The 13,794-nt window shown below is 25.5% G+C and overlaps 1 protein-coding gene across 1 annotated transcript; it reads right to left on the minus strand.

Moving 5' to 3' along the window:
- Window positions 1-6,981: 6,981 nt before the first annotated feature.
- LOC145842307 (sodium-coupled monocarboxylate transporter 2-like) lies at window positions 6,982-13,794 on the minus strand. Its single transcript, XM_082949731.1, has 13 exons — window positions 13,718-13,794; window positions 13,353-13,456; window positions 12,267-12,455; window positions 11,901-11,966; window positions 11,590-11,709; window positions 10,519-10,673; window positions 10,307-10,447; window positions 9,793-10,011; window positions 9,095-9,207; window positions 8,743-8,900; window positions 8,319-8,500; window positions 7,982-8,085; window positions 6,982-7,653 (listed from the first exon to the last, which is right to left on the minus strand). The coding sequence occupies exons 1-13, from the start codon at window positions 13,761-13,763 to the stop codon at window positions 7,481-7,483; spliced, it is 1,770 nt and encodes a 589-aa protein (XP_082805857.1). The 5' UTR covers window positions 13,764-13,794; the 3' UTR covers window positions 6,982-7,480.

Below are 13,794 nucleotides of genomic sequence, written 5' to 3' on the forward strand. Positions count from 1 at the left end.
ACAAGTGAAATTACTTCTGAAATGGAACTACAATACATTGCTGCATTCATAAAAAAGCTTTCTGAAAATGAAAAGAGAAATTTGACTGTTAATAATGTAAGTTACAAAAGCTGTAACTGTATATAAAAGTGAAAAAACTTTAAGTTTGTTTGTACTTTAATTTCTGAAACAAAACAATTCAAACATAAGGAATCGAGAATAGAAGTTAAGCATACAGACAAATGGTTAGTTGATAAATGGTTAATACGAGTCGAGTTCGCCAAAGAAAAGCCACCAAAGATAAGCGTGACGAAGTTAGTGTATACTTTTAATCTAGTAAAGTTATCTAAAATACTAAATCTTAGATTTGTTTAACTTTTTATATAAATAACTTCAAAAGATTACTTTAGATCAAAAAAGTTGAAGAAAACACTGTAAAGGTAATAAAAAAAAAAAAAAAACTTGGTTTCAAATAAATATGAAATTTAAAATTTAGTTTTCTAATTTTGACTAAAAACAAAAGTTTAATTTTATTTTAATTATTTTTACTAAATGTTAATTTTGTTTAGTCAACATTGCCATGCCAGTTCAATGACTGCAATAAAGAACTTTGTCAGTGGAATACGAAACTCAAATATACAAGTGTGTTTTCAAATGAGTCGTAAAAGTTTTATTGTTTGTTTGGTATTTCCTAACAGTTTAGCAAAACATTTATAGAGTAAATAAAAAATGTATAATTTAAATATTTTAAAATATAAAAGATGGACTGTTTAAGTATGTTCATGGTAAGAAAGTACGATGAAAAGTTGTTAACATTTCTTCAACAAGCTCTTAAAAAAATGAAATTGAGAACGATTAGAATAGAGCTTGAGTATAACGTGTCGCTTAAAACATTGACTGAAATTTTCTTCAACGCTTTAAAACATATCTTTGAATTGGACATAGGTATAAATAAAGTAAGTTTTTGTTTAAATCAAGAGTTTTAACATGACAATAAATAAAAGGTCCGTATGTAATATTTTTATACTATAAAAAACAGGAAGTTACAATAACCATTTTTGAAAAGTTTAACAACAAATTGATTGAAACGAAAGTAAAGAAAGGAGAACTGCCTCAGATATTATTTTCTAAGTATGAACTTTTTATATCTTAAATTTTAGAAATAAGTTAAGAAATGTTGATAAATTATTATTTTTCCAAAACTAACATAATGCTTACTTTTTTGAACCATAAAGTTAATATTGTTAAAGTTAATCCATTATAGTACACAAAGCTTCACGTCAAAAAACTGTATCTAAGACAGGGGTCGGCAAACTGCGGCCCAAAAAAAGTACATAAAGGGTAAAACCTGTGGGCCGAAAATAAAAACTTTGAAAATTACACTAGATATTCTGGGTTTCCAAGTGAAGAGCATAAAAAACCAAGGTCTTAGGTACATTTCACGGGAAACTTAAAAATTATACTAGATATTTTGGGCTTGTTATGAAGAGTAAAATGTTCCGGCTTGCGAGTATTTTTATTTTCGAAATTATGCCAGTGATCACCAATAACCGGCGATAAGAAATATACTTTTATTAAATTTTAACTAAACTGAAATTCATTGACCTATTTTTGCATATATCAGTTAACTTTTAATGTTTTTGCTCTTTGAAAAGGGGTAAAATATGTTGTAAAAGAATAAAAATTCCAAACATTTATAAAAAAAACAAATATTTGAGACTTTAGTTTTAAACCTAGGTCTTAAGTGTTATTAAAAAAAAAGATGTAAAGTCTATGTTGTCATTTTATTGTAGTTTTGTTATTTATAATCATGGCACCTTAAGTAAAATAAGTAAAATACATAATGAATACTTTCAAAATCATTTTAGTTAGTAACACAGTTATACTCTTTGCAGTTATTAAACCAACTACATTTAAGTAGTTGCTATATAATTGTAAAACAAGCTTTTAAATAAAATTTAAACTTTCAACGAGTATAATAACCAAATGCTTTCAACATAAATTAAGAACAATTAACAAGTTAAGTCTTAAGTTAAAATAAAACATGAAGAGAAGTAAAAATCAGTTTGAGCTACATTTAGCTAAAATAATCAATTACTTTACTTGCGCGTTTACAAAAATTTATGCATATTCATAGAGTTTTCACGTTTTCCGAATATTCTTTTAAATTTAAGCTAATCATTGATGTAAAACCTAGACATAGTTTAAGACTTTCTCAACAAAAACTTCTAAAATAAACCGATGGAAGTAATAAAAAGTTGTTTATTCTGCTAGAACAAAATATTAACAAATTTCAACTTAGAGCAAATATCTGTTAAAATTTATAGTTATATACGTTTGAAAATTTTCTTAATAGTAATTCTACTTTTAATGCAAATTATATAACACACGCTAATTATATTTATGTTTTGTTTTAGCTATGTCAAGCTGGAATTTGAGAGTTTGAAAAAAGTAGAGTTGAAGAAAGTTCTAAAAAATTTGTCAGAATCTCAAGCGGCAGTAAGTTGTAAAAATCTTGGTTAACTTAAAATACTAAAAATATACTTTTTTTGATATAAAGTAGCAGTTTCTAAACTAAGTTTGCGATATCGCTCGTTTCATATAGCCTTCGATTTGATACGAAAAGTTGGATACGCATAAAAAAAGCTCTCTAGTTAGCGATGTCCCCTCATGATTAATCACTTAAAAAAGATTAATAAAACTTGTGTTTTTACAGAATATTTTATACAGTATTGCCAGACTGCGTAATAGTATACAGCTTGTAACAATACAGAAATATTTATTTATGGTCAAGCATTTTTTAAACAAACAGATGGAAGAACTCTGTATATCAAATGCAGAAAGTTTTGCAGATGAAGAAATATTTTCAACTTGTTTTTGGTTTTTGTACAAAGTGAAAATTAAAAAACTTCGTATTGAAATAGTAAACAGTTATAGTACTTTAACGTCAAAACTAAAAACTATTACCAAGTTTGCAAGAAAAATATCTGATGCTAAAAAAAGAAGTTTTATTATAAATAATGTAAGTTCTGAATAATTGTTTTCAAGTCTAGTTATTCATATCTTTTTAATTTTCTAGCATGGTTTTATTTTTAATTTTATTGTAAATAAACTTTAGGTGTCTATTGTTGAACTAGAATATGATAGAATAAATCTGGTACGAGCAGAGTTAAGTAAAGGAAAATCAATAAGTATAAAAATTACGAGGTTTTTTGTAACTTGCTTTCAAAATAAATCTTTAAAAATCATTAAACATAAATAATCATCAATAAAGGTAATTTGAGATTTTGATTAACTATTTCCATTTGTTTGTTTTTTATGTTGAAAGCTAACATAAAAACTAAAGTGAAACTATTGCAAGTTTATTCTAGTTCTAAGTTATTTAACTTTCACTACAATATGAAATTGTTCATTCAAGCAAGTATTTTCTTTAGTGTTGACTTTCTTCTTTCTGAGCTGAATTCGATAAAAAAGTTTGTTCGTGACTTACCAAAGACAGATATACAAGTATGCTTTGTAAATTGTGTAAACATATTTCAAACAGTAACTAAAAATTTTTTCAAAAAGTCTATGTATAAATGATTTAAATGTGTTTAAAACTTTCGTAGTGAGACTTTCGTTATTCAGTTAACAATTTGTTCTTGCCATACAAAAAGGTTGAAGCATTTACTTTGAACGACGCAACCAGGTTTGATGAAGACGCATTTTATTTGTTCCAAAAGGTCCTCCATAAGCTGAAGGTGAAAACAATTCTTGTCATGTTGCATCGTGACGCGTGCGACGAATCGAAAAGTGAAGTTTGTTCGCACATTTGCAAAAGAGCACTTGAACTGAATACTGCGGACAACGATGTGAGTTTTGCTTTTCAGCGGTCAGCCAATGTGGTAACACGTTTTCACTTTTTTAAACTTTAACTTTTAAAATAGGAAGTTGAAGTAATCGTTAGAGCAACTGTCACTCATACAAATTTGCGTAGGATTGTGTTGAAAAAAGGCCAACAACCAACAATTGAACCATAAAGGTTATGTTTTATTTTATAGAACTTTTACTTAAAATAAACTATGGTTTCTATTTGAGTTAGCTGCATATATTAATTTATAGTCCTTGTTCAGTTTTTTCATGATTAAATTTTGCCGAACTTTCTAGCTATTTATACAATACTACATACAACTTTGATAAACATATGTTTAATAGAGTATTGGTAAAACAAGAAAACTACAGTTTACGTTTTTTAATAAAACTATTTTTATAAAACTGAACTAACATTTATTAAATTAGAGAGGCGAGAAAATTGCAATTAAAAAGTTTAATAGAATAACTTTTTTTTAATTAATTTAAGATTATACTCAACAAACTTGTTCAGTTTAATTAATTAACCACTCAAAATTCCGTACATCAACTTTTTATACAAACATTTTATCAGCTTTAGGTAAAAATTTTAGAAGTTTTGTTTTCAGGTTAAATTTTTATTTAATTTTCCAATTAGTTCGTTTTTAGTTACTGTTTAGTTGTAGTAAGCTTGTATAAAAATGTATTCTTTGCATAAAAATTTTAATAATTTTCTATTTTAAGAAAATTTCTTAATTTAGTTATAATAGTGTTTTATCTCAAAAAAAACCTTAAATTTCAATCTCAATTCTTTACATCAAAATTTTCCAACTTTTTTTTTTAACATTTTATTTAAAGATAAACTATAATTTAGATAACTTTAGTATTTTTATTTTCATGCGTAAACTGTGTTTGTAATCCTTTAATTACTTAAAAATAATTTCTTATAAGTATTGCTTCAAAATGTTTTAAAGTATTTTTATATTTAGTCTTTTGCTTTATTTCTTTCATTACTCATTTATCCAAAAATTCAAAAAAAATAATTGTCTTTAAATACTTTTATATAAATTTTTATTTACTTATTAGTTGAAAACTTTATCTTTTTTTTTTATACTGTGAAGTTCGATATTAGTCAAACCAGGTTGCTATAAAACTTTTTTTGTGTAAAATTTAGCAGTCTTTTCAATAAAAACTAAACTTGGTATTAATTTAAAGTTTTTTAAATTATTTTAATTATTAAAAACTCTTCTTTTGACTGGTTGTGAATGTTCTATTTTATTTTATACATATATACGCTGGTATTCCTTTATTACCATGTGTAAAAGGGTCGTTTTGTCTATAATGCTAGTTGCTAAAGTTATAATTTAATTATTTTGTATGTTTTTTTATTTTTGTATTAATTAGATAAAATTAATTATAGACAGCCAAATTGTTTAGTTGACAAAGACTATATTTTTGAACTTTTAAAGCTTTTTCAATAGAATTTCATCGAAAAACTGTCTTTTTTTTTAACAAATAAAGTCAAGTTTTTTAAAAGTAAAATTAAAATAAATAATTTACATAAAAGTTTTTGTAAGCTAACTTCTAAAACTAAGATTCTTATACGTTTGCTTTATATTTTTCTAAAAAGCAGATTTGCCAACTTCGTGTAAGTAAAAAACATATTTCGTTTATCCCTACAAAAATTCAAAAAGTAATTAAAGTTTGGAATTTTACTTGAAACTAAAAAAATATAGTTATGATATATCATTTTTTTACAGTAATCACCTAAAAGTTATCCTAAGGCAGAAATATTATGTTTTACACATTAAACTTTATAAAAAGTTTTTTTATTTATTTTCATCTGCGTTGAATAATTGTTTTTTAGACTTACTTTTGTTCCTAAATAAATATATTTAATTTTTATCCTAAAAATCCGCTCATACGAACAGTATCATAAAATTTATAATTTAAAAAAGTATATACATCAGTAAAAAAAAGTAATATATATTTTATGTTGAACTAATCAATTGTGTATTAAACGACAAAAAAAGGGTTCAAAAAATTTTGTCTAAAGACCTATTGTACGAAAAACATTTGAGTTATATTACACCATTGTCACTAAATAAATTTTAATCTTCTTCAATAAATAAGTAAATAAGTTGACTTACAATTCTTGATTTCTTCATCTTAGAAAGACTAACTTTTTTTTTTTTAATTTTTTTAGAATATTTTGTTAGTTAGACACCGGTAAAAATACTTAAATAGAGAAACCAATTAATAATTTTAGGTTTTTTAACAAATAACTGAAAATTTTACTAGTAATAATGTGATTTTTCATGAGTTTTTATCAAATATCAATATCCATTTACTATTTAAACATTAAAACCAGAGTTTCCAAACTCATCTTTAATTTTCCACTAGGCATTTATTTAAAAACTATAAGCTTCTTTGTTAAATATAACTCATTTACTTTTTTCTCCAATACTAGTTATTCCCCTTGATAGCAAAAATATTGCCCATTTTAGGTAACTTTGGATTTGTATGTTCATTAAGTTTTCCCTAAACTCTAACTAAATTTAACTACAAAGATTTCCTCAGTTGTTCACGTTAGAAAAAAGTTTACAATAATGACCGGATCCGGCTTTGCTCCCTAGCTGAGATCTGAACAGATCCAGATCCAATAAATCAAAATGACTAAAACTCGTTTACTTTAATAAAAACAAAAAAATTCTTTTTGAATTAACCCTGTAAAGACAAAAACTAACCACTAAGCAAAAACAATTACCTATCATTATATTTTATAAGCTGTACTTGTGTAGAATTACAAACATTTAGAAACCGTTTTCAGTTGCTAAAGAAATTACAAAAGTCTTAATTAAAAATCTAAAGACTTCTGTTTGACTTGCTCTTCATTAGCATGTATTTTGCTTAATTAGATCAGAAAAGATTGATGTGTAGTAGTTTAGCTTTTTACTGTACATTTTATACAAGTACTTGCTTTTTTTTCACTTTATAACATTTTTATAGACTTTTATTCGTTTTTAAGCTACAAACTTTACCAAAAAATATCAGTTAAAACAGTAGTACATTTTAAGTTATTATTATTTTGTTTGATTAATGAATTGATTTCAAAAACTTGAAAACAGTCTAATCTTAAAGATGAAGACTACTTAATTTAGAAAGAGCTAACATTAATTTGATTTTAATAAAGCAACTAAACTTTACGTTAGACAGTAAAACAAATTTTACAAATAGATTGCAAAAGTTTTAAAAGTTAAAATAACTCAAAAAAAATTCCTAATATAGAAACTTAAGTGTTACTTAAAGAAAAAATAGCTTCTAGTTTTACATTGAAAAATTTAAAAAGAAAACAAAAAGCAATTAGAAAAAAAAGTTAATCATATTCTTCTAAACTGTTAAAAATATTTTTTGATGATCAATTTAAAACTCACATTGTTTAATTTACCATAGATTGCCATTGTTTAATGGTAAAACAATTTATTCATTAATACAATACAAACTACTGTAAGTTTAAAAAACGAAGTTTAGAAAAAACAAATAATCATTTAGTCGTTGTTAAATAGTTTTTAATATAAATCACAAAAAGAAAAGTGTTGAAAAGTCTTATCGTTTCTAAATCATTTTTAGCATGATATTCTTTTGCATCAGTTAACGCTCAAGCCAACAAAAACTAAAAATTTGAATCTTCCTTTGTTTCTTTCTGACGAAGCGACATTTCTTCTTCAGTTTCAATACTTTCAGGAATTCCAAACCTGAAAAACTTTCTCACGGAAGAAGGAAACTTTTTACTGCTTATAATCGGAACAAATAGGCTGGCGTTTGCTTCTTTTGATTTTTGATGTCCTTGAAATATTAATATTCTTAACAAAACTATTAAGATAAATAGATACAAAGTGTTGCACTTTATATTTTAATTAAATGAAAAAGATACAAAACAATATGAACCATTTTTTAGTTTGGAAAACTAAACAACTAGTTAAAATTTTGGTATAAAATTTAAAAAAAAAGCCTTTCTTAACTTTTATCAAGTTACTATACAACATTATTTTTTTTAAACTACGTTAAATATAGAATAATTATTTAGTTAAAAAGAAGCTTTCTTATTAAATAAAACTACTTGTTGTAGTTTGTAGTATATATTTTATCTCTTAAAAACAACAAATATACTTACCGGTTAGAAATGAGAATAAAAGCGAGCAAATCATTGTGCTAAAAAATCCAATAAATCCTAAGTAAGTTATTGGTACTTGGTAAAGTGTGTCTGCTATAAAAGGTCTGAAAAAAAAACTTTTAGTTTTATAAATATAACTTAACAACTTTAATTTACAAAATAGTACACCTTTATCTTTTTTATCAAGAAATATTCAGCTCAAGCTATATTATGTGTATTGTAAATATAAAAAGCTCTTTTTGTTTAAGGTAGTAGTCAAAACTTAACTTAACTTAAGATCTTATAAGTTATCATATAAACTGCATTTAGTAAAAAGTTATAAACTAATTTAAATAACCTTTGGATAACAGGAGCAGGTTCAATTGTATTATTCTGATTCAAAGTCGTGTTTATAAAGTTTGTACAGTTTTCTGTTGTACTTTCATACTTGAAATCTTCGTAATTTTTTCCCCACACTTTCTGGCCAATAGTAATCCACGCGTTAAGAAATATTCCAATTATAAAACCGATGATTCCTCCCTTATAAGTTTGCATTAATAGTTAAAAACATTTTAAGTTTTTACCAAGAAATTAAGATTTTAACAAAAATTTTAGTTATATACTTGACAAACTTTTGTATTGTTGAATATAAAAGAATCTGTATATACAGACTGTGTATACAGACTTGGAGCTAGTTAATATTCCATAAACAATTAAAAAACAGTGGTAATAAATTATTTTATTTAAGTACGGAAGAAAATTACGTATAACTTATTTTTTACTTTTTTTGATATCCAAGGAAAAATGATACCACAAATTAATATAGAACTAATCGGAGCATTAAACATAGAATCAATGTATACATTCAGATCAAAAGCAACATTTCCTAGCTTGCTCACAGCCAACGAAAGTAGGAAGATTAAAAAGAAGACCATAAGAGCTAAAAAAATGGTTTTGTTTGTTAAAATTTAAGAGACTTAGTTTTAATTACAGTCAAATCTATAAATAATTTAACGCTTTTATTATTACCTACACTTAAATACATTTGAGTATAGTTTTGTTTTACATAATCAAAATGTAACCATTTAAATAATTAAGTTAAAATCATTGAAGTAAAAATATAAAAAATAAAACTGATGATTCGGCTGATATCTATTTCCTTTTTATTGTTCATTTGTCCAACATTAGGTCTTACAAACACTTGAAAAAGTATCATTGCTACAGAATTCGTTCCCGATGAAACAGTACTGTTAAGAATTTTAAAGATAGTTAATAATTTCACAAAATACTAAGAGACTTTTAAAAAACAGTTTACAAAACTAAAAGTTTAGTACTTTAATTAAGTAATTTAATTTTTTTCACGTACTTGTTAAAAGTGTTAAGGTCTTACTTATAATATTTTACTTAAAATTCAACAAAAGGTTTTTTCAATTTCCTGTTTATTTTCATATCAAAGAAGGCTTTTAAAAGCTATTTAAACTTTAGAACTTTAACCGACATTTTTAGTTTAAAGCAAAAGTAATAAATATATTTCAATTTTTTTGTCAAGTTCATATTGATAGTTTTTATTATACTAGTTTAAAAAAACGCCGACAACATCAAACCAGAGAAATTATCTTTTTTTTAATTTTAACTCTTTTTCTAGCATTTTTTGTTCTGTCTAGAAACACCAATTAATCTTCCTTTAAACTATTAAAATCAATCAAAACCAATCTCTGGTAATTTAAAAATTTAACAAGAACTTTAAATCTGTAGAGTAAATCTTAGTTGAAAAATTTTTAAGTCAGAACCTAAAATTTTCAGAATTTAAAAAAGTACAATACTTTTCTGACCTCAGCATCCCACTGTAAATGGAAGATACAAAAACACCAGCGAAACCGGGAAATTTTTGAAACAGCTTGACCACCATCAGAGGAATGAGTTGATCTGCAAAATCAATTTCGCCCGATTTGACCGGGTCGCAACCTTTGAAGTAGGAAAACATTGGGATCCCGTTCATTATCCCGATACAATAAATAACTGCCGTGAAGATCATAAAGTATATGAGCGTTCTGAAAAATAAAGATTTGAATGTGAAATACTAACAACATTCATAAGCATTTGCAAATTAAAAATACTTTATTTTCGAAGTTAGTTTATTACAATCATTGCAAAGTCAATACATTTCTTATATGTTCTTAAGAATACCTATAGATTTATGAATTTGATCATAAAACTCTCGTTATGATAAAGATATAAAATATTCAAATTTTTATTTTATTTGTGAAAATTAAGGTAACGTTTGATACGCATACAACATTTTTAAAATTCTTATATCCTATTTGCATTTAAAATCTCAAAACAAACTTCTTAGCTTCAGAATGACTTTTACAAGACTGCAACCTTTGCGTCATGGATTGGTTTGTGCAAACATAAGACAAATACGCGAAGCTTACTGAAAAAGTGTATGACCAGAAAGAATAAGACTCATTGAAATTCGGTGTAAAGCTGCAACAAAAAATTCAAATAAAGCTTATAAAGTTTATAGTTCAAAAAAATCTGATAAAAAGAGTACAAACTCAAAAATATTATTCAGCCCTGCTTCGTCCAAATTACTTATTGCTACATTGAAACCTCCAACTTGTGCTAAAGAGTAACTGAAAAGTATGATCCCTCCGGAAACCATTATCAGAGATTGGATGGTGTCAACCCACACTATAGCCTTCAATCCGCCCTGTATAACGTAAAAGATTAATCAATCGACAATTTTAAAGTTGGACTTAAAAAAAAATTATATAATACCAATTATGGATACGAATATAAAGAAAAACTATTTTCTGTAAAGCCATTTAGTAAACCATATATAATAGGGATAGACAAAGAGCGGCCCGCGAGCCGGATCCGGCCCATCAATATTTAGAAAATTTAGTGGAATCCAGCCCGGTAAAGGTAAAACTGCAGACCGCATGCATGTATGTCCGGCCCGACAATCAAAATTTTAAAGTGTTTCCTATATATTCTGGAATTTAAAATGAAGAGCAAAAACATCTTACATACAGTTTATAAGATGCTTAAAAATCACTTAAGATATAGTAAAAAAGATCACATAGAATTAGCATTTTGTCGAAATGTATTGTATATTCTGGGATTAAAATTGAAGAGCAGAAATATCTTACGTACAGTTTACAAGATACTCAAAAATTACTTTAGATATAGTAAAAAAAGATCACATAGAATTAGCATTTTGTCGAAATGTATTGTAATCGTGAATTAAACGAATTTGAAATGGTTCGGCCCGCCAGGAACAAATGTTTTTACATCTGGCCCGCCAATTAAAAACGTTGCCCACCTTTAACTTACAGCAACTACTAAATTAATATAAACTGTCTTATTCTTTAAAAAAATATGGCATCCTCCTTTTCCTGTAATTTTCCAATTAAAATAATATGTTATTGTACTTAAAAATAGTATTTTTAAAATATTTTTACTACCGAAAAAACATATAATTTTTCTTTTGTAGTTATAATCCTTGCACCGGCTGATGGAACTCGGAATCAAGTAGATCTCATGAAAAAATAAAAATAACAAAAGTCAGATTTACACTTTTTTAATTATATTGATAAAAGGTATTGAAAGCAGCTAGGAAATACCAAAGTAGAGTAAATGCTGCAAATGAAAACAGTTGTTGCTGTACTCCAAGTTACAGAGAAAGAAGTCACCAAACTCAATGCTGATCCAGTCAATTGAATCCCTATGGCCATCCAACTAACCTGCATAAGTTTTAAATAATACATTTCTCTAGTTACAGTTTTGATTTTATTTACTTGTAATGTGTTTAAAAACAGAAGTTATAAAAAATAGTGATCTACCGGATACATAAAGTTAGGATTAAAAAGTGTATACAAAATATATAAAAAACTTGTTTTAATTAAAAAAGGAATTAATATATACAACAACAAACTTGTTGGATAATGTAAACACAAACACATAGTTTCTTAAGTGTCAAGTTGTATCGTAGTTCCAAAATCTGTTTCATGAATGTTTGCTTAAATCAAAAAAGTTTTAATGTTTAGATATTTAGATGAAAATATTTTTTATAAAATATTAGATAGTAATACAAGGTAGTATTATGAAATTGTAAAGCAAGCTCTTGTTTACAATGTCAATTTAATAAAACTTTACAATATAACCAAAATGCAAAATACATCTTATTTGTACATACAAAGTCTATTTAAATATACAGAAGCAGGAGTGTATCAAAATGCTTGTACTAAACTTTTTTCTGTTTTTTTACAGGTCTTTTTTTTACAGCTCTTGTAGAACAAACCTCATATATGTTCGAAGGATGAATTTTGTACAAAACAGGTAAAACAAATAAGGCGCAAGGTATGGCGGGAAGGATGCACGATACAATATTCCAGAAATTTTTGGTACCTTCATAGTAGACCATAACCGGCACGCTTAGATATGCTATTGCCGAAATAAACGTCACTGCCATTGAAGCTCCAAGCATCACCTAGCGATTAAATGTTATGTTTATTTCTACTTTAATACTCAACTTTACAAATTTATAAGTTGGTTGAAATTAACATTTCACAAAACAACACAATTCAACTGTTTTTGAAAGTTTTTATTTTATATGAAGCAATTTTTATTTTAATCCTTAGTTGTAGTTTGATTTTATGTGACATAATTAAGTTAAAAAATTTACATTTTGTTTGCTGTTACGTTTTTAAAAATAAAGATAAATAGGTGTACAAGTCATCAAAGGCAATAAAAAAGCTATATATAAGTTTAATCCAGTAAGTACCATGTAGCATAATTGAACAATAGCAATACAAACTTTTTTTTTTACCCATATTTATATTTTGGTATAAACAAGTTTTACGTTGATTGATAGCATATGATTTACTAGCATTGTAAATTTAAAAACACACATACTTTAAACTGTGCTTTTAACTATCAAGCTCATTTCTTAAAAATTTGCTAGTAAATAGATAATATTTTTTATGCTAGCTCGACATAGTTATTTTTTTTTTTTATATATACAACTTTGTTATCATTATTTATTAAACGACAAAAGAAAAGCGTTTAAAAAGTTTGGTTTAAGGATCTGGTCTAAGGAACGGTTACCAAGTAGTATACTAAATGATTTTATATTGAATATCTATAAAAAAAAAACAATAATAATAATAATAATAAAACAAAAGAGCTTGTAAATAAAATGATAAATAACATGGTACGAGCTACTAAGATATTTATTAAAAAAACTGTTTAATTTCAGTTTGAACACTTTATAATTCTGCTTAACTATTATTTCTAATTTGTGTAATATAAAAAAAAAAATTTTTAAATGTTTTTATTTAGTTATAAATATTTTATTATAAAATATTAAATTAAAAATTATGCTAACCGGTGACATTTTTTTGCTTCCGAAAAAATAGTTTTCTAAATTTTGTTTGTTTCTATCTTTGTAGCCATGATATATTCCAACAAAAATTGCAACTAAAAGTGAGCCTGTAAGTATTTTTGTTATTCATAAGAGTTTTTATAAGCCTGCTAATTAATTTTGGGTAATTTAAACTATTATGTTATATAGATAATATTATTGAAAAAAAAATTTAATTAATTCAAACATACACTATTTGAAGCTTAAAGATTTAATACTTAGTAAAAGTACAAAAAACAACTTATTACTTTTTCTTCAATTTTTATGTTTTTCAGACTAAACTATTAGGCGAAAAAAGTTGATGTAAAGCTATATAAAAATAAACAAACCTACAAATAAAACCAAGTCCAAACCTCCTAAAATTTGTTCTTTCATACTATTCTTCGAGTAAATTATTTAAATTTCT

Source organism: Thalia democratica, chromosome 8, assembly GCF_965202585.1.
Source record: "Thalia democratica chromosome 8, ktThaDemo2.hap1.1, whole genome shotgun sequence".
Classification (NCBI taxonomy): domain Eukaryota; kingdom Metazoa; phylum Chordata; class Thaliacea; order Salpida; family Salpidae; genus Thalia; species Thalia democratica.

Coding starts and splice junctions, on each gene's coding strand:
- LOC145842307 (XM_082949731.1), bottom strand. CDS start 13,763: ATGAAAGAACAAATTTTAGGAGGTTTGGACTTGGTTTTATTTGTAG. Junction 13,457..13,717: donor GGACTTGGTTTTATTTGTAG/GTTTGTTTATTT, acceptor AAATACTTACAG/GCTCACTTTTAGTTGCAATT. Junction 8,086..8,318: donor CCTGCTCCTGTTATCCAAAG/GTTATTTAAATT, acceptor TTTTTTTTTCAG/ACCTTTTATAGCAGACACAC.